The 26040-nt window shown below is 40.6% G+C and overlaps 1 protein-coding gene across 2 annotated transcripts; it reads right to left on the bottom strand.

Annotated features, from left to right (window-relative positions):
• Positions 1 to 688: 688 nt before the first annotated feature.
• PRDM4 (PR/SET domain 4) lies at positions 689 to 25968 on the bottom strand. 2 transcript variants are annotated; one of them, XM_061205554.1, is made up of 12 exons: positions 25794 to 25968; positions 25346 to 25612; positions 22044 to 22177; positions 18304 to 18489; positions 16107 to 16901; positions 13687 to 13836; positions 12560 to 12678; positions 11509 to 11594; positions 10286 to 10413; positions 9343 to 9657; positions 7619 to 7787; positions 689 to 2397 (listed from the first exon to the last, which is right to left on the bottom strand). In XM_061205554.1, the coding sequence occupies exons 2-12, from the start codon at positions 25354 to 25356 to the stop codon at positions 2085 to 2087; spliced, it is 2406 nt and encodes an 801-aa protein (XP_061061537.1). In that variant the 5' UTR covers positions 25357 to 25612; positions 25794 to 25968; the 3' UTR covers positions 689 to 2084. The 2 variants fall into 2 exon arrangements, with proteins under 2 accessions (XP_061061537.1, XP_061061538.1); XM_061205555.1 differs by having other exon boundaries at positions 25888 to 25955.
• Between the last annotated feature and the right edge of the window lie 72 nt (positions 25969 to 26040).

The following is a 26040-nucleotide window of genomic DNA, read 5'->3' as shown; positions in this document are numbered from 1 at the left end:
AAGGGGCAGCTACTAATTTACTCATCTTGTGAGAATGACTTATAATGTCACTTAAGTCTAAGAGGTAAAAAAAAAAATGGAAGACACAGTTGTAAGCACCAACAGCTACATTTTCACTTAAACTATTTCCCAGAATTCCTCTTCTATTGTTTTACATAAGGTTTAACTATCTTGGGCAGCACTTAAACTAGCACCTGGAAATGAAGAAATTTAACCCAGCGTGAGCCAGAGTTAAAGGGAGAAAGGGTGCTTGTAGTTCTAGCACCGGTGGTTTCCTGGGGACAGGAGTCGCTGCCACCAGGATGCCTTTACCAGCTCAAAAGGCTTAGAGTTGCCTCAGTCCCACCAGAGCTCCTTGATGAAGCCTTCATGACCCAGTGTTGACAGCCACCTCTAACCACCATACCTCACCAACTCCGTCAACTGTAGACCTGTAGTTCTCCAAGGAGACAGCAAAGTAAAGGCACTACCTTAGGAAGGAAGAGGGCAGGGATGAGAGCTGGAAACGCAGGGAGCATAGTTTATTTAAGCACTGTTATGCAGAAGCATGCGAAAATATAACTTCAAAGCTACAGTACTTAGGAAATACTTTCTCCACTTCTGACCTTAAGAAAAACTCAAGTTGTACCTCATTTTCCCCTAAAAAGACTCATTCCTCTCCCTCCACAAAATGAGATTACAAGAGGAATCGTATTTTTTAAAAAGTTTTTATTTTAATCCTTCCCAGAGGAATACAGATTTGAATGAAATACATTCATTCCATAAATACATTAGCAGCAAAACCTTCCCACCAAGGTTCTCTCTACTCCAGCCCAGAGGTCGTGCCTTAGAGCAGGAGAGCATGTTCCATCAACCGTCAACTTCAAGATGTGTTTGCTTCTTGCTGAAAGCAGGAGATGCATGAGAGAGACAAGGTGAAAGATCAGATGGGTAGATGAATTAAGCTGGGACCCTGAAAACACACCCTCGTGGTGACCATTTAACCTTCTGCACTTCCCAAATCCTTTGGCATCCACCGTGCTTAACTGATGAGGTCCTTCATTGCAGACAAGTGGGAAGGCCTAACCTTGCAAATGCACCAACATGTCATCTGTCATTCTGAGTTGGCAACATTTTAATGGTGTCTTGATCCTTTTCATAGGGTAAGCCAGATAGGAAGGATCATTCCCTCCTTCCTTCTATTGGCCAAGGTACCACTTTGCCAGCTGAGTCCACATGTCCTTGTTATCAGGAGACAATGCAGCACGCATTACTTGGCTTGCTACACCCCCAGATCCCCTTTGTCTGGGTGCTGGAGGCTTCACTGGAGACAGAGACATGTCTAAACCTACAAAGACCTCTAAGAAACCACCACCAGATCTCTTACCCCAGCTTCCATCAAAGCTAGTTTCTTGGACAGTGGCCCAGGCATCTCTCCTTTTCTTCTCTCCATCAGTGCCTATTGCCTGGTTGCTCCCTTTTTTATCTGCCCTCTAGGTACCTGCTGAAATTCTGGGAAGCAAGATCTACCCTAAACTCCCAAGCAGCCAGGAGAGATTAAGGTAGGTGGTGCTTTAAACTTGTTAGCTGCAGTCAAGAGTAACAAGCTTAACATTGTTATATTCCAATCCATTCTGGGATGAGCTTAAGTCACAAGTCTGCATAAAACAAAACACCAGAACCATAATCAGGACGACTGTAAGGCAGGGACCAAGTTTAGAGTGCTACCAAATCAGTGGGTTGGGAGAAAAATGGAATAATGAAAGAATTTAAAATAAATCTGATTTGTTTGGGCAGAGAGCAGCTCTAAGGCATAAATGTATCACCCAATTATGTAAATAAAGAATAGATCTCAAAAGTTGACACTTTCCTCCCCATACGCCACTTAAAAACAGGATACATGCTCTTTTCTCAATCTTTCTTAAAGTGTTTTCATTAGGATACTCTTCTATAAGTGCTTTATCCATTCCCATTTAGTCTGTGTTGACTGTTGGCTGGAAGGAAATCAGAAATTATTTTACATAAAAACCACTGTAGTGGATAACTGGTTATGTGTGTTCTTCCCTTTTGTATTTTCCATCCAAAGTAGTTGGCTTCTTTTTCTTTTATTTATGTGTAGACAGAGATTCATCTGCTGGATACACAGTACTGTTAATCCGACAGTCTTCTGCCCCCACAGAGTCTGCTAGCTCCTCCTCCTCTGAGTCATCTTCCTCCTCCTCCTCCTGTGCTGATGAACTGGAGGTGGGCCCTTTGCAGGTTTTCAGGTGTCGGGTGAGATGATATTTGGTTAGATAAGCCTTTGTACATTTTTCACAGACATAATCCCGTTTTCCTTCATGTGAATTGAGATGCTTCTTTAAGTGATTTGTTCTCAAGAACAGCTTATCACACTTGGGGCACTTGATCTGGCGTTCTCTAAGAGGAACACAAGAAAAAAACATTTGATTTGGGGTTACAAATGACAACTGAGGCACAAACTTATTCTGCACAACCTCAGACCTTTGTCAGAGAAGCTCTACCCAAGTAGAATGAAACTTTTTTTTACAGGAGATATATCATATAGAAGAGTCATAAAACATTTGTAGTTTAAACACCACAGACTGATTTTGTTTTAGAATTCTATGTAAATGGAATTGTACTGTATGTATCTCTCTTGTGTTTTGCTTCTTTCACTCAATATGATGTTTCTGAATTTCAAGCAAGTTGCTGTAACAGTAGTTCGCTCCCTTCCATGGCTGTAAGCTACTTACAAATATACCACAACTTACCTGTGGCACTGGCTCTGTCTGTTGTTAATGGGTATTCTAGTGGTTTCCAGTTTTTTATCACCACAGGCAAGACTGCTATGAACATTTCTACACTGGTGTGTGGATTTGCATACGCATCAGTTCCTCTAGGGCAGGGGTCTGTGGCCTGTTAGGAACCGGGCCGCACAGCGGAGGTGAGCAAGAGAAGCTTCATCGGCCGCTCCCCATCGCTTGCATTACCACCTGAACCATACCCGTCCCCCATCCGTGGAAAAACCGTCTTCCATGAAACCGGTCCCTGGTGCCAAAAAGGTTCGGGACCGCTGCTCTAGGGCATATACTCAGGAGAGGCATAGCTGGATCAAAGGATATGTACATCTTCAATTTTACTAGATAATGCTAAGCTGTTTTCCAACACGGCTGTATCGATATACGCATCCATCAACAGCCATTTGAGAGTTCCCGTTGCCCCACATTCTTACCAATTGGAAAACTCAAATTTGAAAACATCTGCCAATTGACCAATACACAATGGTATCTAACTATGGAGTTACGGTAGCCCCTACAACAAAAAATTATCCGGTTCAAGATGTCAGTAGTGTCAAGGGTGGAGTAAACCTGGCCTAGACATTTAGAGCTGAAAAGAAACTTAGGGATCACACAGAGCAGGAATTTTTAAACTTTTTTTTTGAGCAGCTGAAGCCTATGTCTTAATGAAAGTCCAATATGTGAAACAAATAAAAGGGGGTTAAAATCCTTGATGGAGTGTGAGGGTGCAGCGGAAAGTTCTGAAGCCTGGTCTCCTTAGCATTTCTACCACCTTCTCCCAGCAGAACATGGCAGAGAAGAATTCTGTGGAGCTACAGGACAGGGAAAACTCAGTCCCTGCCTTCATGGAGCTTACATTCTAGTGGAGGACTCACACCATAAACAAATTAAAAATATATAATGTGATATCAGATAGTAATAAATGCTATTAAAAAAAAATGAAGCCAGGTAAGAGTGACAGAGTCCTGTTTTAGATAAGATAATCAAGAAAGGCCATTCTGAGGAAATGACAAACTTAAGCAGAAACCTGAATGAAGTGAGGGAGGAAGACAGGGAGATATCCAGAGGGAGAAGTTTCTAGGCAGAGGCAGTACAGTGCGAAGGCCCTGAGATTGTGTTCAGTATGCTGAAGTAGTAGCAAGGGGAGGGCCAATGTGGGTAAAATAGAATAGTATGAGAAAAGCAATAAAAGATGGAGTGGGACACGTAGCCAAGTACCACTACCACATCATGAAGGGACTTCTAGTCAATGAAGAATCACGACTGGAGATGTGCACAATCTGACTTATGTTTTAAATGTATCACTCTGGCCACTATGGACGAATACAGCATGTGTGTGTGGCACCTGTGTGTATATCTGTGTTGGGGAATGGATGAGGAGAGAGAAGAGCAGCAGGGAAGTCAGCTGGGACACTACTGAAGTTGTCCATAAAAAAGATGCTGGTGGTTTCAACCAGGCAAGAGCTGAATGAAGGAAAGAATGGAAGACTGAGTTGAGGATGACTCCAAGGTGTTTGGCTTGAGCCACTGGGATGAATGGTGGTATCATTTTCTGAGCCGGTGAACACTGGGGAAAATCAAGTTTGTTGGGTTAATACGAAGAGTTGAGGTTTGGACTTATCAGGTTTGAGCTGCCTAGCGGACATCCAGAACTCAGAGATGCTGAGTGAATGGTTAGTTATATAGGGCTGGAGATATAAATCACAAAGCCACGGGACTAAGATGATGACCTAGGGAACAAGCGCCCCACTCTTGCTCTCAAGTTCCTTTCTTAGAGGAAGGGCAAAGTCCCATGCCTTATACTCCCAGGGGAACGCTGGGAGAGGAACTCCTCCTACATTTGGCTTTAGCAGCTATAGTTCTTCTCTAAGCAGATAAATAGAATGAATTCCAATACTAACATATGCATTTTGAAATGCCTAAAAGTAAAGATACAAACATCTGAAAATTTTACCAATGATCTCTATAGGAAGTCTCATTCAAAAATATTGGTTGGGGAATTCTCCGGCAGTCCAGTGGTTAGGACGTTCACTGCCGAGCGCCTGGGTTCAATCCCTGGTTGGGGAACTAAGATCCTGCAAGCCGTGTGGCGCAGCCAAAATGTACGTGTGTGTGTGTGTGTGTGTGTGTGTGTGTATATATATATATACATATATATATATACACATACATATATATGTGTATATATATATATACATATATATATATGTGTATATATGTATACATAGATACATATATATATATGTATATATATACATATATATACACATACATATATGTATATATATATATATATACATATATATATATATAGGGTGAACGGTGCTTCTTTTATGAATGACTTATACTAGCATAAAGTCTTGACAGTCCGAAAACAATTTTTATACCATGGGAGTTTGGCAGAGGCTTATTATATTTTGTCATCGTGAGAAAGTGTCCAGATCCACATTTAAGAAAATTGCTTTCATTGGTCAGTATCTGATAAAGCCAATTTCCAACCCAAAAGGAGATAAACAGTTATGACTAATCTCAAAATAATTTCTATTTCATTATGCTGTGAAATGGCTACCATAAAAGCAAGTGCAAATTAAAGCATCACTTGAAAGAATAGAAAGTCAAGGTCAAGGAAGAGAATAACGCCTCTTTATGTGTGGTTTTCAAGAAGTAACAATATAGCCACTTGCCAGAGATACTGTGAAACAAGTCTTTCATTTGGATCAACTCAGTAGCACTCAACACTGACTGGACATTAGACTCACTTGGGGAGCTTTTTAAAAATACCAAGGCCAGGGCTCTACCCCTGACCAACTAAATTAGGATCCCTGGAGCTGCGGCCCTGGCACCAATCACTGTTTTTCACATTTCCCAGCTGATTATCACGAGCAGTGTTATCGGTTGGATATTTGTCATCCCCCCACCCCCACTCCTAAATTGGTATGTTGAAGCTCTAACTCATAACGTGATGGTATTTGGAGGTGCGGGCCTGTGGGAGGTAATCAGGTTTAGATGAGGTCATAAGGATGGGACCCCCATGATGGGATTAGTGTCCTTTTAAGAAGAGGAAGAGAGACCAGAGCTTGCTCGCTCTCTCCACCATGTGAGGACACAAGAAGGCAGCCATGTGCAAGCCAGGAAGAAGGCCCTCATCAAAACCCAACCATGCTGGCAGCCTGATCTCGACTTCCAGCCTCCAGAAGTTTAAGAATATAAATTTCTTTTGTTTAAGCCACCACCCAGTCTATGGTATTTTGTTATGGCAGCTCAAGCTGACTAATATAAGCAGCTAGACTAAATGATCCCAGAGATCTCTTTCAGCTCTAATTATGTACAATCATATCTAATATTTGATAATTAGTGTGTCTAATTTCTAAAATTTCACACTAAAAATGAAACCACTTAATGAAGACTTTGTTTTAAAAGGTCATTTTGAGAGTTAGGAATGTAGATCCAGACTCCTTGGATGTTTTAGTGTTTCAGGTTGCACTGTGGCTATGAATCAGATAAAAGAGCTGATATGAAAGCAAAATATTTATCTAAAACCCATAATAAGAATATAAAGTTTCCATTTTTTATGGATTTCTAAATAATAATTCAAGCTAATGTTTTCTCCTTCTTCTAACATTTGCTAAAAGCTCAGAACCACAAAATCTGTTCTCTTCTCTCTACTACTACTGTAACCAACACAGGCTGGGCAATTAATTACACTTGGATCCATGCAATAAAATCCTAATAGGTCTCCCAATACTTGGCCTTCAACTCCTTCAATCACCCTTTCCTGGCTGCCAGAGTAATCTTTATAAAATGGACATCTCACCATGACATTCTTTCCCTTAAAATCCTTCAATGACTGTGCAAGAATGTGAATACACTTAACATTACTGAACTATATACTTAAAAATGGTTAAGACAGTAAAATTTGTGTTTTATGCCATAATTAAACTACACACATGCACGCACACACACAAAGCACGGAATAGTTCCTGGTACATAGGTAGGAAAAACGCTTCGGTGACTCTCCATTATTTCCAGAATGAAATTTAATTTTCTTAGTTGGATAAAAGGCTCTTCATGATTCGGCTACTGCCTCTCTCTCCCTCGCTCTCACATACACCCAATGCTCTAACTATAAAGAACCACTAGCAGGACCTCCTTGGTGGTACAGTGATTACGACTCTGTGCTTCCACTGCAGGAGCACAGGTTCGATCCCTGGTCAAGGAACTAAGATCCTGCATGCCGCACAGCGCAGCCAAAAAAAAAAAGAAAAGAACCACTCGCATTTCACAGTCCTTTTCGCATACTCCGTTTCATCTGTCTAGAACACTATTCTCATCCCTTACCCTTCGCTGTCTCCCTGAATAACCCGAATTTATCTCTTGTAATACTTGCTCAAACTACCAGGACACCTTCCCAGGACACTGCAGACTGGGCTGGGGCCTCCTCTCTGGTCTCTCAGGACCCAGCGCTTACCCTGACATCTGCAACACAGTACAGCAATTACTCTTCTGTCTCTTAATGCTCTCCGAGCTCTTTAAATCCAAGGACCATCTCATCTGTGTATTTTCACCACTTAGCACAGTGCTGGGCATCAAGGAGATACTTAGAAATTTGTTAAATTAATGAAATGATGTTTTGAAAATATGAAAAAAAAGGAAATACAGAGAGTAGAGGTGAAAAATAAAAAAAAAAAACAAGTGAAATCTTCCAGGATAAACCAAAACGTTAGTTTTCCAACCTCTGCTTGGCTACACGGAACACAGGAGGCACAGACGGGTGCCAAGGCAGGAGACAGATGACAAGCCTCGTTCCCCGCCCGAGGGGCGTCGGGCTGCAGGCGACTCACTGTGTGTGGATGAGCACGTGCTGCTTGAGGTCCTGCCTCCGCATGAACAGCTTGTCACAGTAATCACACTTGAGGTTCTTCTCGCCCGTGTGGATAACCATGTGGGACTCCAGGTGAGCCTTCTGGGTGAAAGACTTGTCACACAAAGTGCACCTGTAGTTCTTCTGACCTGCACATCAACCCGAATTACCACACCGTGAATAAAACTGCCACGAGCATTCTCAGGATGAAGAGGCACATTGTATGGGTATGTGGCAGAGGCAGGAATAAAACAGAATTGACTGTGAACTGGAACTTCACTTTCTGGGACTGTCTACCCAGAGCCACTCAGAGCCACTGAATTTATATTCTGCAACTAAAGCTAGTGAAGCTAACAAATCTGACCTCCTAGGACTGCTTACCTACACACACAACACACACACACACACACACACACACACACACACACACACATTTCAATGTTTATAGCTAACACATGATATAAACTCTGGAAAAAAATCACTTATAACCCCAGTGCCCAACTTAATTCAATTATTTTTTTTAAAAAAACTCATGAAATCTAGTACTTGCCTATAAGCAAGCATATTTTTACAACCTACATTTTAGTTTTCTTTTTTAAAACATATATGACCTCATAACCCAGGGATGAAATAAAATCCTTTTAAGAATGCAGAAATAGGGACTTCCCTGGTAGCTCAGTGGTTAAGAATCCGCCTGCCAATGCAGGGGACACGGGTTCAAGCCCTGGCCCAGGAAGATCCCACATGCTGCGGAGCAATGAAGTCCGTGCACCACAACTACTGAGCCTGCACTCTAGAGCCCGCGAGCCACAACTACTGAGCCCACGCGCCGCAACTACTGAAGCCTGTGCACCTAGAGCCCGTGCTCCGCAACAAGAGAAGCCACCGCACCACAACCAAGAGTAGCCCCCGCTCACCGCAACTAGAGAAAAGCCCACACGCAGCAACGAAGACCCAATGCAGCCAAAAATAAATAAATAAATTTATATTTAAAAAAAAAAAAGAAATAAAGTTACTCTAAGTCAGGGGTTAGCAAACCTTTTCTTACAGGCCGGTCAGAATCTTAAGCTCTGTGGGCCATATGGTCTCTGCTGCGACTACTCAGTCTTAATGGAAAAGAATGAGGAAGAGTTTTCCTTTCAAAGATTTGGAGAATGAATGACCCAGCCAAGAAAACGAAACTAAAAGTTACTTTATAGTAAAGTAAAAAAGTAAGTGAAAAAAGTGAAAAAAATGAAAAAAATAAGTGCTAAGAGAAAGGGGTTGGTTTGTATGGAGTTTAGAAAATAGAAACTCAACAAATTTTGGCAGTGTTTACTGAGCAATATTCAAAGGAAAGAAACTGGCTGTGGCTGGTGACCAGGGGTGAGCTCTAATGGGAGGCTCAGGCTGTTTCTATAGAATTCCCTTTAGGTCCAAACACATACATCAACTTCCTGATTATTAACTGCATTTTCCCAGTCACCTTCAAACTATGGTGGGGGCACCTGGAAAGTGAAGCATCTTAATAACTAGAAGTAATACTCTCTGAGGAGGCTCAGTTATCCCACCAAGATTTATGACCCAACGAAGTCCTACTGACAGCCAGCTGGATTCATTCTCTAACATCTGATCTCAACTCTACCTGCAAGACTATCTTGCTGCCAAGGCCTTACTAATTTCTAATTTTGCAAAATTCCACTCTGATGGTCCAAAACAACTTACCCGTATGTATCTTGAGGTGGGTCCGCAGGTTGCTGGGATCACTAAAAGCCTTGCTACAGAAATCACACTTGTGGGGCTTCATACCCATGTGACCCATAAAGTGAACATGAAGTTTGGAAGGAGAGATAAAAGCTTGGGGGCACATGGAGCACTTCCACTTCCTTTCTTTGCTGTGGCTTGGCCCATGGCTGCTGCTGTGGCCCTGGCTAGGAAGATGGTTATGGATGTGGCTGGTCAGGTGGGCTTTGAACTCTGTATAGGAACTGCACTCCTTGCCACAGTTACAGAGGTGCACATCTGGGTGTTCAGGAACACCTTAAGAGAAAGATTGTTCAATGTCTCCTGATACTTAAATTTTAAAACTTGTTGATATTAGTAATTGTTGCTTATAATTCTCCCTTCTACCAAACTTTCCAGCTTGCACACTACCTGTAAAATTAAAACATCTTGTTCAATGCTCTAGTCCCAGCATCTCAAATAGCGTGTCAGGCACATACATAGGGAACATCTGGTAAATACTGGATTATAAGGCACCTTTCCTAGGCAAAAAACTTAAGATTTTGTAGTATACACAAACTCCTAAACATCACTTGTCATCAGGACACAGTGCAAGAAAAAGCCTATGAAGGTTAAACCAACTCAAAAAGCTTTGCTGTCCCTTATGAAATTAAATTGTAATGGTTCAAAAGGAACTTAGGAACTTCAAATTCCCCAAATCAAACTCCTAACACAAAAGTTCATACTGCCTGGTCAGTAACAATTAGCTTATGAAGAATCTCATGGATTTTAACACTTTTAACATGGGGTAATATCCTGCTTTTACATACACAAAGGTATGTGATTTGTTTCAGCTTACATGTAAATCATTACCAAAACTTTACTACTGGTCCTTGGTGCTTTTACTATGCTAGATTCATAGCAAACAAGTCTTACATAAACTTACCAATCTGCTGAGCATAATCCCGGCTGTAATAAAAAAGCAGTTCATTTTCAGGAGGGATATCTTGTGAGGTGCAGAAATAGATTTTTCCATCATGGGGATAAGCCACCAAATTCTGCTCTTCCCGATTCCTAAGTTATCACATTTAACAGATCAAGCATATTAAATTTATTTTATTAATTTAAAAAAATTTGGGCTTCCCTGGTGGCACAGTGGTTGAGAATCTGCCTGCTAATGCAGGGGACACGGGTTCGAGTCCTGGTCTGGGAAGATGCCACATGCCGCAGAGCAACTAGGCCCATGAGCCACAACTACTGAGCCTTCGCCTCTGGAGCCTGTGCTCCGCAATAAGAGAGGCCGCGACAGTGAGAGGCCCGCGCACCGCGATGAAGAGTGGCCCCCGCTTGCCACAACTAGAGAAAGCCCTCGCACAGAAACGAAGACCCAACACAGCCATAAATAAATAAATAAAGTAACAAATGTTCAAGTACAATTGGTGTCTTAAAAAAAAAAAAATTTTTTTTGGCTGTGCCACACAGCTTGAAGGGTCTCAGTTTCCCGACCAAGGATTAAACCCAGGCCACAGCAGTGAAAGCCCAGAATGCTAACCACTAGGTCACCAGGGAACTCCCATCAAGCATATTAATTTTGAAATATATACTAAACACATCATATCCCTACAGCAAAATCCTATATGAAAACTTAGATGTACTATTTCTCTGGGTCATTTCTCTAATTCCCTATACTACCTATCAGGAGTAACTTGCACAGAAACAGAATTCTTACTTCAATATTGCCCTTTATAGTCAGAAATACTACAGTCTGTTACTGGAAGAAAAATAAATAAAGTCTTAAAACAATATGACAAAGACAAAGAAATAGATACCTGAACAAGAATTAACCACAACAGCAGCCTAAGCGGTTGACTAATAGCTAATATAAAGAAAAGGTACCCACTTGCAAGGTCAATGGTAATTGTACCATTCCTTACTGCATTAGTAATTTGAATAAACTGTTCATAAAAAAAGGATAGTTTCTTATATTTTGATTTATAATAACCCTTAGTCAACAACTACTGGGGTGAAGAAGGTGAAAAGCCTTAGCTTTAAGGTATGTTCAGATATCACTGTCATTTGGATTCTTCGATTCTTCCCTATTTTATTCAAAGCTTCCTACTGAAAAACAGCCGAATCGTAACTATTCCTTTCATCCAAGTCTACTCTTACCTGGCTTTGCGCACAAACATCATCCAATTACATTCATTTTCGTCCGTTGTAATGATGCAGAATTCTAGGACACCACTGTGGTATATCTGCCAACAAAAGGCAAACATACACATCAGATGAACTGACAAGTGATACACAATGCTACTAAGTTTAGTCTAGCAATAATCTCATTTACTTTGCAGTAGGTACCAGCTTTCCTAGTCAGTGTGAAAATATATGGTTGTCTTCTCACATGTTTGTCATTTCACCAGTCCCCCTATTTCCAGCAATACAATAAAGACCACTAGAGACCTACAGTTAGTGCTCAGCGTATAGAATCATGTTGCTCTTGATTATTCACATTTTGGCTTGACTGGAAAAGACATAAAAAACACTCTACTTGTCTTCATCACCTACCACATGAATGGACATTAAGGTCAAAGAACCACCTCTTCTCATTATTTCTCCAATGCACATAGCATTCCTCTATGTTTACTTCTGGATACCACAATTAAAGTCCCCAATGCCAGTGGCACTCTACCTTTCCAACTATCACAAGACCCATTTCCCCCTTACTTCAATTTTTGCAGGTATCATTCTCAACCTATGGACTAAGATTCTATATAAACATGTTATAGGAAAAGCTGTTTATATCAAAAACTTAACTTTCTAGCCCCTTCCGTTAGAAAACTAGAGAAATAATCTTAGCTTCCAATTCTAGAATTGTTTCCCAAGCTAAATATTTGAGGAATGTTTTAGTTGATTACAAAATAAGACTTTCAACATATAAACAAAGTCCATGGTCTCAGCTGCCACAAGTAATAAAAATGAATAATCATGGGGTTATCTAACAAAATGGAGACTAAAACAGTTTATCTTCCATATTCAATACCTGATGTTTTGCTATGTATAATAAGTTGGCTACCAAGAACAGAAAGAATGTACTGTTAAATGACTGATAAGTGAAAGGCACTGTATGAATCTTGGCTAAGTCTGACTTTTACATTGCTTTTAACTACCTCATTACAGTAAAAGCATCCAAAAGTCACAGAGAAGTTTCATACACACTGACCTTCCAGATATGATTAACCGCCTTGTCTGTCCATTCTGCTACTTCCATGGAGTGACTTTGCTGGCCAATAAGAGGCCCAAAGCAAGTCCGCACAGGAATGGTTTCTCCAGTCCATACACCTATCAGTGGAAGGACATGAAGTACACAATCAATGATTTAAACATCTAATCAGAGAAGAGAGTAGCTTAATTCATGCAAAGAATCTTATTTTCAATGAACCTAAGTACTACTGATATTCTAGCACTCCTGAGAGATAGATAAGTCTTATGGGTTCTATCCTGCAAATAAGGAAAAAGTAATAAACAGGTTAGACAGAGGCTCAGAAGAAATAAGCAGAGTAAGAAGCAGTATCAGAAATTCCTGAACCCATTTTTATACACAAGGAACCAAACCATGTCCCTCCAAATACGTTATTTTGGAGTTGATACATAAAAAAGACTAGAGAACATTATTCTATCATAAAAAAGTAAAGCAATTACTACAAAATAAATCAAACTTCTAAGATCACTTGTGCTTAAAGCACTGCTCTTTATTATCTAAGCTGTTTAATGTTTTCAACTGACCCATGCCTAAGTTACACCTGAAAGAATAACAAACCTAGTATTGTATTTTCAAAGAAGGGCACAGTGATTCAGATACCATGTGAAATTCCAATATGAATAAGCATACTTTGGCAGTCTACATTTCTTATTACCTTTACCTAAGGAGTATTAGGCAATTTACAAACATCTAATGTAAATATCTTTAGTGATAAAAAAGTTATCAATGGTGAATTTTCAATGTTTTATAAAAGAAACTAAGTTTCAAGGAGTGCTTTGTCATGATTATTGATAGTGGATGATACAGCTGAAAATAAAAGTCAAGTCTTCAAAGACTCAGGCTAGGATTCTCTCCTCTATTCAATTCTGATTCTAAGAAAGGGGAACTTTCCCAATAAAGTTTTCAACTTGATGTACTGCTGTCACCACTGCACAAGACAAATATTCCGTAAAAGGATAAATCTTCAGCTATAAATTGACTTCTGGATCAACCAAATAATCACTAAATTATACACATCCACTTTTACAACTTTACCCTACAAAGGAAGAAGAACCTCTGATGGGGTTTTGTGGTTCCAAGGGTCTTACCAACATCTGCTCCCACAATTGACTGGCGGAGAACAAGCTGTTTTGGGAGAGAAAGCCTCGCTCTGCTCTCTATTGGAGTGTCAGGAACAAAAGTCACCGGTCCGTGATCTGGGCAGTCTGAGGGATAGGCTCGGTCACAGAGAGTGCACCCTGCAGATGGGAAATTTGAGACATAAATGGGGTCAGTTCTAGCAGGCAAATGAATGACCACCTGCTTTTTTATTTAAATACAAATTATTAAAATGTAACCAGTACGAAGCAAGGTTCTAGTAAAAATTCTCTGATCAAAGAACCACTTTCTTACACTAAAATATATATCCACTGTTATATCCCTCTTCAGCAAGATTTGATATTTTTCTTTTGATCCAACTGGACAAGTTTTCTATTCAGTGCGTAAGAGAAAGACTGATCAAAAAATAACACTACATTACTTCAAGAATCAAGTATATTATTCCTTACATTAAGTAGATAAGTAATACCTTCAGATATGATGTTCTGAAGTCCAAAAGATTCCAATTCTACCAAACTATAAGAGGAAACTGAGTTGAAATGCTGTAGCGATGCAAAGCCAAAACAGAGATGACAATACAGCACAACAAAGTCAGAGCCAGCTGCACCACTGCTCTCTTTTGCCTCACTATTAACAAACTGGCTGATCACGCTCTGATGACAAGCTCTTAAGACAAAAAAAATATGCAACCTGCTCTTTGGGACAGCAGGTGAATCATATTCTTCCAGACATATTTGCTTAACATTCTTAATTCTTAATTGTTCATGCAGTCTTTTTGCACTGTCAGAAAAAATGCTGAATTCATATACTGTTTTCTGTGCTTACTGTAACTTTACTTTTACAAGCTCAGGAGCGTCCTCCTTCTCTATAAATCTTTTGTTCTGTTCTTTTACTTTCCTTTCTCACTGTTACCTTAACAGTAGTATTCATGACCCTATTTAGTCAATGATTGTGTTCAAACTTTCCAAATTCATTCACAAAATAGTTGTAAATACATAAACCTTAGAATCACAACCTTCTAGGTGCCTTTTTCTCCTAAGCAATCCATTAGAAATTACCACTTAAATGGCATAAAATATCAGTAAGTTTTCATATTTAGCCAAAGCAGTAATAATGTATTACTTCTTCGAGTACTACTTGATTAAAAAAAAAATTCTTTGAATATCAGACTAGAGATCGCCTACACTCTATGAGAACTTATTCTCCAATGCTCTTAACAAGAAACCATGTTAACTCTTCAAACAAAGGAGATTCAGACTTCATACTGCAAAAAATGCTTACAGGTTTCCTTCAAAGATATACAAATGGCCAATAAGTACACGTAAGATGTTCAACATCATTAGTCATTAAGGAAATGCAAATTAAAACCACAATGAGATGCCACTTCACACCCACTACAATGGCTATTATAAAAAAAAAAAGTCTTGGCAAACATGTAGAGAAAATGGAACCCTCATACACAGATGCTAGGAATGTAAAATGGTGCAGCCACTTTGGAAAACAGTCTGGCAATTCCTCAAAAAGAGGAATTCCACTCCTTATATCCAAGAAAATTAAAAACATATGTTCATACAAAAACTTGTACATGAATGTTCCTACCAGCATTGAATACAATGGTCAAAAAGGAGAAACAACAAAATATTCATAAAAGATAAATGGATAAACAAAATGCGGTATATGCATACAATGGAATACTATTCTTCCAAAAAAGGAATAAAGTACTAATACATGCTATAACATGGATGAGCCATCACAACATTATGGTAAGGGAAAGAAGCCAGACACAGCCACATAATGTATGATTCCATTTATATGAAATGTCTAATAGTTGAATCCAGAGAAAGTAGATTAGTGGTTGCCTGAGAATGGGGGGCAGGGGTGAGAGTGACTGCTAATGGGGTTTCTTTATGGGGCGATAAAAATTTTGGAATTACACAGTGGTGATGGTTGTACAACCTTGTCAATATACTAAAAACCACTAAATTGTACACTTTAAAATGCATATGTGAATTATATTACACATGATCTAATAAATTTGTCTTATGTTGAAAAAGCAAATGGCATGTCACACAGAATACCTTACTGAAATTTACTTCTATAATTAACTGTCTGTGAAATCTTGGGAAATACCTTAAGTATTATTAGGCTAAGCTTACCTGTAAAATACAGAAATGACTGTTTCCTTACTTCAGAAAGATGCTATAAGAACCAACAAAATGTCTATATACTGTTTGGCTTACCTGAGGAAAAGGCACCACATTAATACAAAGGACAATACAAAGGCAAATAAAAGTTCCAAAGTCTAGTTATTTTCTATACTCCCTTAACACCTGACTTTGTGACTAAATCTGTTAAGGATGATGGCCCTTTCTATCAATATCTCCAAAAGAAAAAGACTAAGCACACTCACAAATTGTAAACAAGGTTGCCATATTTTCCTTGTTTGAATTGGAGTCTTCCATTTGCAGTGAAGGTGGTACAAAAGAAAGACTGTCTGAAGACACATCTACATGACCTGTCCCCATAGCAACCTCCTGGGTGATGGAGGAGACAGCCACAGGTTCTAGGCTTAGGCCAACTTCATGGAGGGAAACAGATTCTAGGGAGGCGAGGTTGTGTGAGGTAGAGAGTGCCACGCTTACAGAGTTGGTGCTCATGGCCACGGTGTGGATGGAGTCACTGAGGGCACTGTCAGACATCCCGTTGACTCGACTTGCAATGTGGTCTGTCTCCATGACCACAGGGAGCTCCAGGCCATTCCCATGAATGGGTATCACACCACCATGTCCTACAGTTTCTGCTGCAAGGCTGTTGCTCACAGAATCCACAGACAGAGGTTCATGACTTCTGGAGCCATTTGGGATTTGGGTATGCTCGCCTGCAACACCATCCATGGTAAGCTCTTCTGCCATTCCATCTGTAGAGATTGGGCTGGTGACCCTAGAGACGTTCTCCATAGTGATTGTTGTGTCCAAGGCCACCTCATGGCCATCAGTGGGATGAAGACTTTGGGCACCATGTGTGTTCACAGAGCGAGAGTCTATTGAAACAATACCTGGTTCTAATCCAACATTTCCATTGGACTGATAGGGATCTAGTGCTGAAGGGTTATTGGTGATAGATAATGCTGTATTACCATCAACATTTATAGAGTTAGGGTGGATATACTGAGGAGGTGGTCTGTCAGCTAAATAAGATAAAATGCCTGAAAAAAGGAAAAGGTGAGATATCAGGAATTTTTCAGTATATTGTTAAATATAAAGAATTCCAAATTCCTTACAAATGTAACTAAATTAAAATAATCTCCTACCTATTTCTTTGGTTTGATATCTATATACTTTATAAATAGCAACATACATATACCACAATTCAGTTTTTCCTGTGAAACTCAGAAATCATAAAAAATTAACTATGTTCCTTTGAAGTCACTAGAAATTAATCACTTATAAATGCTGCCTTTAATATATACATGGCTGGAGTTCCTGAGTCTTAAGATGCTGAAATCTGCTCTATAAGAGTTAAAAGGTAAAATCATTTAAAAGCAGATTTTCCATGTGAAAAATAAAAATTAAATATAATTTTTAACTTATTAAACTATCATAAAACATTAGGCTCTATTCAAAACAAGTCACAATTATACCTGCTTTATTAAAACAGAAAAAAATATTTGAACACTCGTGCTTATGAAGATGTGGTGAAATGGTACTTGCTGCATTGCCACTAGGAGCCTAAATTTCTAAATCCTCTTTGGAAAGTATCTATAATAATAACCTCAAAAATGTTCATACCCTCTTGCACAAGAAATTCCACTTACGGTAATCTCCCCTAAATGCATTTTGTAAATATTATACACAAAGACATTCATGTATGGTAATTAAAAAAACTGGAAAATACTGTCCAACAATAAAGATTGATATAATAAACCATGGACTATCCACTCAGTAGAATATAATGCGTCATTAAAAAGGATAATTATGAAAACCACATAGCAGTTGGGAAAAATAACTATGTAAAAACAGAGAAAAATATTAAGTAAAAAAAGGTACACAGTTGTATAGAAAGTACTATATAGTCTTAATTATGAAAAACAGTAAAAACCTATACATAAAAATAAAAGACAGGAAAGAAGTACACCAAAAAGATGGATGATGGGACTATGAATGATTCCCCTTCCTCCTTATTTGCTAAATTTTTTGAAATGAGTATATAATACTTTTAGAATAAAAATTCAATAAACTTTGATTTATAATAAGCAATGACACTGTAAGCAGGACATGTGGTTGATAGGAATTACAACTGCAGAATTACAAAAACTGAACCAAGGAGATGCTAGAGACGAGAAAAACTGTTTATGTGTCATTAAGAAATTAAGCTTAGTCAAACTGCTATGTTAATATGTTATCTATATGTTCTAAGAGGAAAAGTAAAACATACGTTCATACAAAAACTTGTAGATGAATGTTCCTACCAAAGGAACAATTTTTTCCCACATAGATTAATATCTAATAGTGACAAACAGAAAAAAGTGTTACTCAAGTCTTCAAGAACTGAAGTTAAGAGTTGGCTGAATTCTTTCTTCTAAATTCCTGAATAACTATAACACTTACCAGGTAGAATGGTTCTGAAGTAACTGCTCTCAAGGTGGGGGTAAGGTGGTGGAGGTAGGGTGTAGTTTCTTTCAGGTAACCCACACATCACCCCTCGATCCCCAATACCCATTGGGAGCATGAGAGACAAAGCAGAAGGCAGAGAGCTCAGGGAGGGACCCAGGTTTGGAATCGCCACTGGCAGCCCTACAAAAAAAAATTTTTTTTTCTTCATTAAAAGTAAGTATCTTAGGGCTTCCCTAGTGGCGCAGTGGTTAAGAACCCACCTGCCAGTGCAGGGGATATGGGTTCGATCCCTGGTCAGGGAAGATCCCACATGCCGCGGGAGCAACTAAGCCCGTGCGCCACAACTACTGAGCCAGCGCTCTAGAGCCCGCGAGCCACAACTACTGAAGCCCACGTGCCTAGAGCCCGTGCTCCGCAACAAAAGAAGCCACTGCAATGAGAAGCCCGCGCACCGCAACGGAGAGTAGCCCCCGCTCTCCGCAACTAGAGAAAGGCCGCTCGCAGCAACGAAGACCCAACAAAGCCATAAATTAATTAATTAATTAATTCAAAAAAAAAAGTAAGTACTTTAAAATTCTGTAATCACTAGCTAAACTCTTAGGAAGGTTTTTGCAATGCGCAAAAATCTCACCTAGCAGCCCTTTACATCCCCAGATAGGTAGTGTTGTGCAGACATCCACAAACAAGTCCTAAATTTAGTCAAGTTAGTTTTAAAATGCCAACTTGATCATCCAGTTGTCTATTGCTCTTAAGTATCAAAACATTTAATTACAATTAAAAACCTAGTTTAAATACAATTTAAGAAAACAAATTATTTAGAGATAAAAAGAATGGGAAGAAACATACCAAAGTTCAAAGAAATATATCAAAGTTCAGAGTGGTCTCTGAGTAGTGATAGAACAGTTGTTTGTTTGTTTTTCTTAGAATTTTATTTATTTATTTATTTATTTATTTGGGTCTTCGTTGCTGCACGCAGGGCTTTCTCTAGTTGTGGCGAGCGGGGGCCACTCTTCATTGCAGTGCGGGGCTTCTCATTGCGGTGGCTTCTCGTTGCAGAGCACAGGCTTCAGTAGTTGTAGAATGCAGGCTCAGCAGTTGTGGCGTGCGGGCTCAGTAGTTGTGGCACAGCACAGGCTTAGCTGCTCCACAGCACGTGGGATCTTCCCGGACCAGGGCTCGAACCCATATCCCCTGCACTGGCAGGCGGATTCTTAACCACTGTGCCACCAGGGAAGTCCCCAGAGTTCTTTAATTTATTTTTTCACTTTATTATATTTTCCATTTTTGTTTTTTTTTTTTTAAAGTGGACCTGCTCTTTTTGAAAGGAGAGGAAGTTATTGGAAAACACTGCTATTCTTTTTTTTTTTTTTTTTTAATGGCTGTGTTGGGTCTTCGTTTCCGTGTGAGGGCTTTCTCCAGTTGTGGCAAGCGGGGGCCACTCTTCATCGCGGTGCGCGGGCCTCTCACTCTCGCGGCCTCTGTTATTGTGGAGCACAGGCTCCAGACGCGCAGGCTCAGTAACTGTGGCTCACGGGCCCAGCCGCTCCGCGGCATGTGGGATCTTCCCAGACCAGGACTTGAACCCGTGTCCCCTGCATTGGCAGGCAGATTCTCAACCACTGCACCACCAGGGAAGCCCTATTTTCCATTTTATATGGTGAGAACGTTTCACTTAAAAAAAGATATGCTTCTGGGCTTCCCTGGTGACGCAGTGGTTAAGAATCCGCCTGCCAATACAGGGGACACGGGTTAGAACCCTAGTCCGGGAAGATCCCACATGCCACGCAGCAACAACGCTCATGCGCCACAACTACTGAGCCTGCGCTCTACAGCCCGCAAGCCACAACTACTGAGCCCGCGTGCCACAAGTACTGAAGCCCGTGTGCCTAGAGCCCGTGCTCTGCAATAAGAGAAGCCACTGCAATGAGAAGCCCGTGCACCACAACGAAGAGTAGCCCCCGCTCGCCGCAACTAAAGAAGGCCTAGGCACAGCAACAAAGACCCAATACAGCCAAGAAAATAAACTAATTAATTAATTTTAAAAAAATGCTTCTACTTGGAAATTAATGTAAAGCTAAATGTAAAACTGTACATACATATTTTCATATAATCTTTTGTATATATGCTGTACTTCATGATTTTTTAAAATTTACACTTTATATTTACCTTGGACTATATCTATCTGCAAGTGCTAAAGTGACCCTGTGCCTATGTATCATAATGAACAATCACCCTGATTTTTTAAAATTTACACTTTATATTTACCTTGGACTATATCTATCTGCAAGTGCTAAAGTGACCCTGTGCCTACGTATCATAATGAACAATCACCAACTTGGGCAGTGCTGATTCGCATTATTTTTGCCAGTGGCAGTATTTTTTAATAGGTTTTTCCTCCTCAATAAGAGTGTCCACTAAATTGAATGCCTAAGAGATAATCAAATGAGTTAAGAAGTAATAAATATCTGGGGCTTCCCTGGTGGCACAGTGGTTGAGAATCTGCCTGCCAATGCAGGGGACACGGGTTCGAGCCCTGGTCTGGGAAGATCCCACATGCCGCGGAGCAACTGGGCCCGTGAGCCACAACTACTGAGCCTGCGCGTCTGGAGCCTGTGCTCTGCAACAAGAGAGGCCACGATAGTGAGAGGCCCGCGCAGCGCGATGAAGAGTGGCCCCCGCTTGCCGCAATTAGAGGAAGCCCTCGCACAGAAACGAAGACCCAACACAGCCAAAAAAATAAATTAAATAAATAAATTAATTAACGTATTAAAAAAAAAGAGTGGCCCCCCACTCGCTGCAACTAGAGAAAGACCTCGCACAGAAACGAAGACCCAACACACCCAAAAATAAAAAATAAATTAATTAATTAAAAAAAAAAGAAGTAATAAATTTTTTTAAAACTTTCTTTTGTGGACACTAAAAGAAATGTGAAGAGACACTAGTTTAGACAAACCTTATTTAATGGCTGCATATTAGTAATTAAGCAGATAATTCTCTATAGAGAACTAAACAACTTATAGATTTAAAATACTCTTAAACATTAACTCTTACTTTGATAAAATCCAATACATTACAATGTCAAAGACCAAAGAATCACTATCTTGCCACTGTAAGACTCAATGGCTTACTTGTTTCGTTTCCATTTCAATAGAAAGAAAAAATTGAACTAGCCAGATAAAAAGGTTTTAGAAGTACAGTGATGGGGAAAAATGAGCTTTTCCTATAGTATTATTCTGTCCCAGTACTGAGGCTCAGGGGGAGTTCTATGTAGGAGCTCCATCTCTGAAACCTCCTCTTTGACCATAATTCTAGGCCTGGCGTGTTTGCAGTTGTTGCCAGTTTCAGGTATCATAGAAAATAAAGCTGAATTTCCCATGTGTTCTAGGAATAGTTATTACAGTAACTTTGATTCTCTCCTAATAACCCAGGGACAGAATGCCAAGGGGGAAAACAGATGAATGGGTAACCCTAGATAAAATGCCAAATCAACTACAGCTCTAGACAAAAGGCCACTAAACCAAGAAGAGAACAACCAGAAAAAAACCGCTACTCCTATTCTATCCACTAGGACTTCAGTACTCTAGAAAAATTGTTGCCACATGTGGAACCACCATTTAGACCTGCTGGGCTTCTCCCTTCCACTCTTAAAGGGGCTTTGACCCCCCTATAGGCTCCATTTAGAACTGATAATGCAATTAAGTGCTGAAATTCAGTCACTCTCCCTTACCACTCACCTGGGGCCGGGATGGCATTGTGAGTGGGTGAGGCAGCCAACCCCAGGTGACTCCCTGAGACTGGCAAGGCATTGCTCACAGAGGATGAAGTCAGCTGCTCCATCCCCACTGGGCTCAGGTTCATTTCATTCATCCTAAGAAAGAGCAGACACAACCAGTTATGCAAAAAATTACCTCAGTGACTCTGTTTAAGGTACTGAAGAACCTGAAACAATGGAGGTGGGGAAATGGGACTTAACCAACTATGACTTCATTTTTATGTTCACAGCTCCCTGATAACTAGTGTTATTGGGATTCAGAGATGTTAACTCAGCCGTCATATAGCAGAAACAGGATTTAACTCAGGTGTGCCTTGCTCCAAACCCTAAGCACACTATCTAAAGCAAAGTTTGCAATCCTTAGAGCACACTGGCAACGAGGGTTTGTTCTTTTTAAATTCACCTAAGTTTTTTCCTTCACAGTATTTAGTTTCTCCGACTGGCTTATTACTTCAAACCAGGAGTTTTATAGACAGTTTGTTTTAACTTACTCAAAGAATTTTTACTAATTCCTTTTACCAGCAGTTAAAGTGATACTGGGTCTGAATTAGATTACCAATTGTGTAAAGAAGCACCATAGCTTCTCCATGGATCAGCATTTTATTAAAATTCTGTATAGATATCTTAATAATTAATCAATAATTTTAGTAATATCCTCCACATATCAAGGTTCATTAGGTAAGCTTTGCTACATACTTTATAAAAAATTACTTCATATTTGCTCACCAATTCTTCAAAGTAAGGTAACCAAGGAAATAGGCTCAAAGAGGGCTTGTCATATGCCCCAAATCACACAGCAATGAAATGAAAGAACACAGATCATGCTGCAAAATACTGTCAAAAAGTTTTTCAATACACCAAACCTTTTTTATCTAGAGACCATTTTTGGCTGAAGAATCTGAGAATTGCTTTTTCCATAAAATCCATCTTGTAGTGCCATTAACAAAGTCATCAGAATAAGAGTATACTGATTTGAATAAGACACTCCTATAGATTGTTATCAGTAAGTATTAGTTCCTGTGTCAGAATTTAGAGACTGCCATATTATAAACAACTTCAAGAGGCCAGCCAACAGGCTACCCAAAGGAGGTCACCAGTGACCTCCAATGCTTATACTGAGTTATCACAGTGATGCAAGTTCGTGTGTGTGCACCTATGTACATGGGAGGGGTGAAGAACAGGGAGGAGTGAAGAACAGGGAGGGGAATCAAATCGGTCTACACACTCCTTAGCAGTGAAGGCAAAACTTAATAGGTTTTTAATCTGGAAAATAGCAATGTCAGCTACCAATCAACATGAAAATAATAATAACTAACACTTATTACTCCCTTACTTTAGGTGTTAGACACTGGGCTACGTGATAACATGTAATTACCTCACCTAATCCTTATAACTACTGTGATGTAGGTATTATTCTTAATCCCATTTTAGAGATGACGAAATTGAGACTCAGGCTAAGAAACTTAACCCAAAATTACATTAACTAGTAAGTGGCAGAGTCGGGATTTAAATCCAGGTCTGCCTAATTTAAGAAACTAGTAAGTCGCAGAATTGGCATTTAAGTCCAGGTCTGCCTAATTTAAGAAATCTAAACTCTTAACTATGACTAGAAAAAGACAATTACAATAAAAAACTTTCTGCCTTTTACAGTTCCAACACTTATGATCTGTGTATTTATATTGTGGAGTACGTTTAAAGTCCCACATAGACCTATTCCTGAATTATTCTCTATCCATAAGCTTCAACCTTACCCCGGGCTAGGTATCTCATAAAACTAGGCTCCCAGACGTTAATAAAGTGTACAAAGCTGAGGGCGATACCCTATATAGAGTAGGCACTCTGAAATATGTATTTGATTTGGATGAAGCAATGCAAACTCATCTTTACTAGAAAGACAACTAGCATCACATGGCAAATGAGGTACACCTTATGAAAGACAGCACACTAATAACTATTTAATTATGCTATAAAGGAATGCAAAAATCCTTATAGCCTAAAGAAACGATAGCTAACAATTTTGAAGGTTTCTGGGTTTGGGGTGGTTTAAAACAGACTTTTCCTGTGACTTTTTATAGCTACAAACATTAACTAAAACTTTACAACCACTGGAGCAGTAATGACCTACAAAAAACTGGTTACGATAATTTTTTTAAGTACAATTAAAAGTCTGTAGCTTCAAATTCCATGCTGAAAATTTCTGAGTATTCATCTGTGCTCCTAATCTCAAGATAAAAATCAAAACGGTGTTTCTAGGTTGACTCTTAGGCCTTCTCAAACCAGTTCAAACCGGAGTTTAATGTGAGAGGCTCAGCAGATTTCTGCTTTGTTGTGAGTCACTAAAATGTGATGATCTCAGCAGCCATAAACCAAAGGTAACTAGTATCCCACAGAGAGAAGGCAGATGAAGGGAATTTACAGTATGAGCCTCAAAAGACTCCCTCATTCCAAAGTGCAATTCTATTCTAGCTCCTTTTCTCATATGGGATGCTAGGAAGCAATCTTGGGAGAAGGGCCAGAATCAAGATACTAACTAAGCTCGCTCTTCTTCCCTATGCATTCATTGTAGAATCATATCCTTCACCTTCTCTAGTTTATGTGACCTATGTATGAACCATTTGTTGATCTTACGACTTTTTCTTAAAATGACATATAAGAAGCTAACTGAAATGCAGCCACTTTGCAAATGCAATGGACAGTTTCAGTAATTTGAATGAATTTTTTTTTATCTTCCTTATCCTCAACATACAGCCTATGAAAGGGCTCATAAAGAATGGCCAAACGTAACTATTTCTCTGGCACACTTCTGTACTGCAGTGGCATGGTACCACGAAGTACTTTCAACATTAACATGAAGCCTGCAGAATTAATAACTTAATTTCTCTACATTACCAGCCAAGCCAGACGGTAACCAGCAAAATTCAAGGTGAAACATGGTGATGAACTAGAAACACACTTCGAAATCCAGATAAAAATATTATTAAACGCGCAAATAACTCAAAGGCAAGGATAAAGATGTCCAACGAGCCAACAATCGACTTAATGGCTATTCGGAACAACTACTCACATTTGGAGTAAATCAAGTTTAATGACAGTATATTCAACCCAATACTGGTTTCTGGATGTTTTGTTCCCTTTGGGACAAACCCACTTGCCAATCGCACCTGTAACCTGCCCAATGGCACCAAAAACAAAGGCACTCTGAAGTCGCATTTGCCAAATGTTTTCCAAAGATGTCACCAACGCTGAGCCCACCAAGCTACTCACCTGTGATGCATCTGCTGGGGGCCAAGTGTCAGAGAAAAGCGCACACGGGTGGCGGAGAACCGGCATCAGGGTTTGCGTTCCAGGGTCACGTGCTACCGCATCTTGCTTACAACCGCTGCACAAACGCGCCCATTCGTCCCCGGGGCCGCCCGGGGCAGCCCAACTTCTCCCGAGGGCCGGCGGCCGCGCACCCCGCCGCGAGATAAGGCATGCCGGGGGACACCCGGGGCCTTTCCTCCAGAAGCTTCGGGAGGGGGGCTACCTAACCTGAGGGGGAGGACAAGGGCGGTCACCAAAACACGGGAAGGATGCAGCCCCCGTGCCCTCGCCGCCAGAGAGCCCGGGCCTGCTAACACTGCCTCCCAAGGGCGGCCAAGTCGCCCGCTCGCCGGCATGGGGCCCGCAGGCCGCCCTCGCCCCGCCCCGGCCGGGCCCGCGCGCAGCCCACCTGCCGGCCGCGCGGGGGGCGCGCACGCCTGCCCCACCGCTTTGTTCCTCATCCGGGCGAAGCTCGCCTCGGGGCCCTCCCCGCCAGCACGAACCTCCGCCCCGAGGGCCGCTCGCCTAACGTTTCCCGCCCGGCCCGGCCCAACCCGCAGTGTCCTCAGGGCCGCACCCTCCAAGACGCGTTTCCGGCTCCTCAACCACTCTCGGCGCCCGCCGCCCCGCCCCCTGTGCGTGCGCCCCTCCCCGCC

Source organism: Eubalaena glacialis, chromosome 11 (genome assembly GCF_028564815.1).
Source record: "Eubalaena glacialis isolate mEubGla1 chromosome 11, mEubGla1.1.hap2.+ XY, whole genome shotgun sequence".
In the NCBI taxonomy this organism is placed as follows: Eukaryota; Metazoa; Chordata; class Mammalia; order Artiodactyla; family Balaenidae; genus Eubalaena; species Eubalaena glacialis.
Note: the sequence above shows the minus strand (reverse complement) of the source record. Positions and strands in the feature narration are given on the sequence as shown.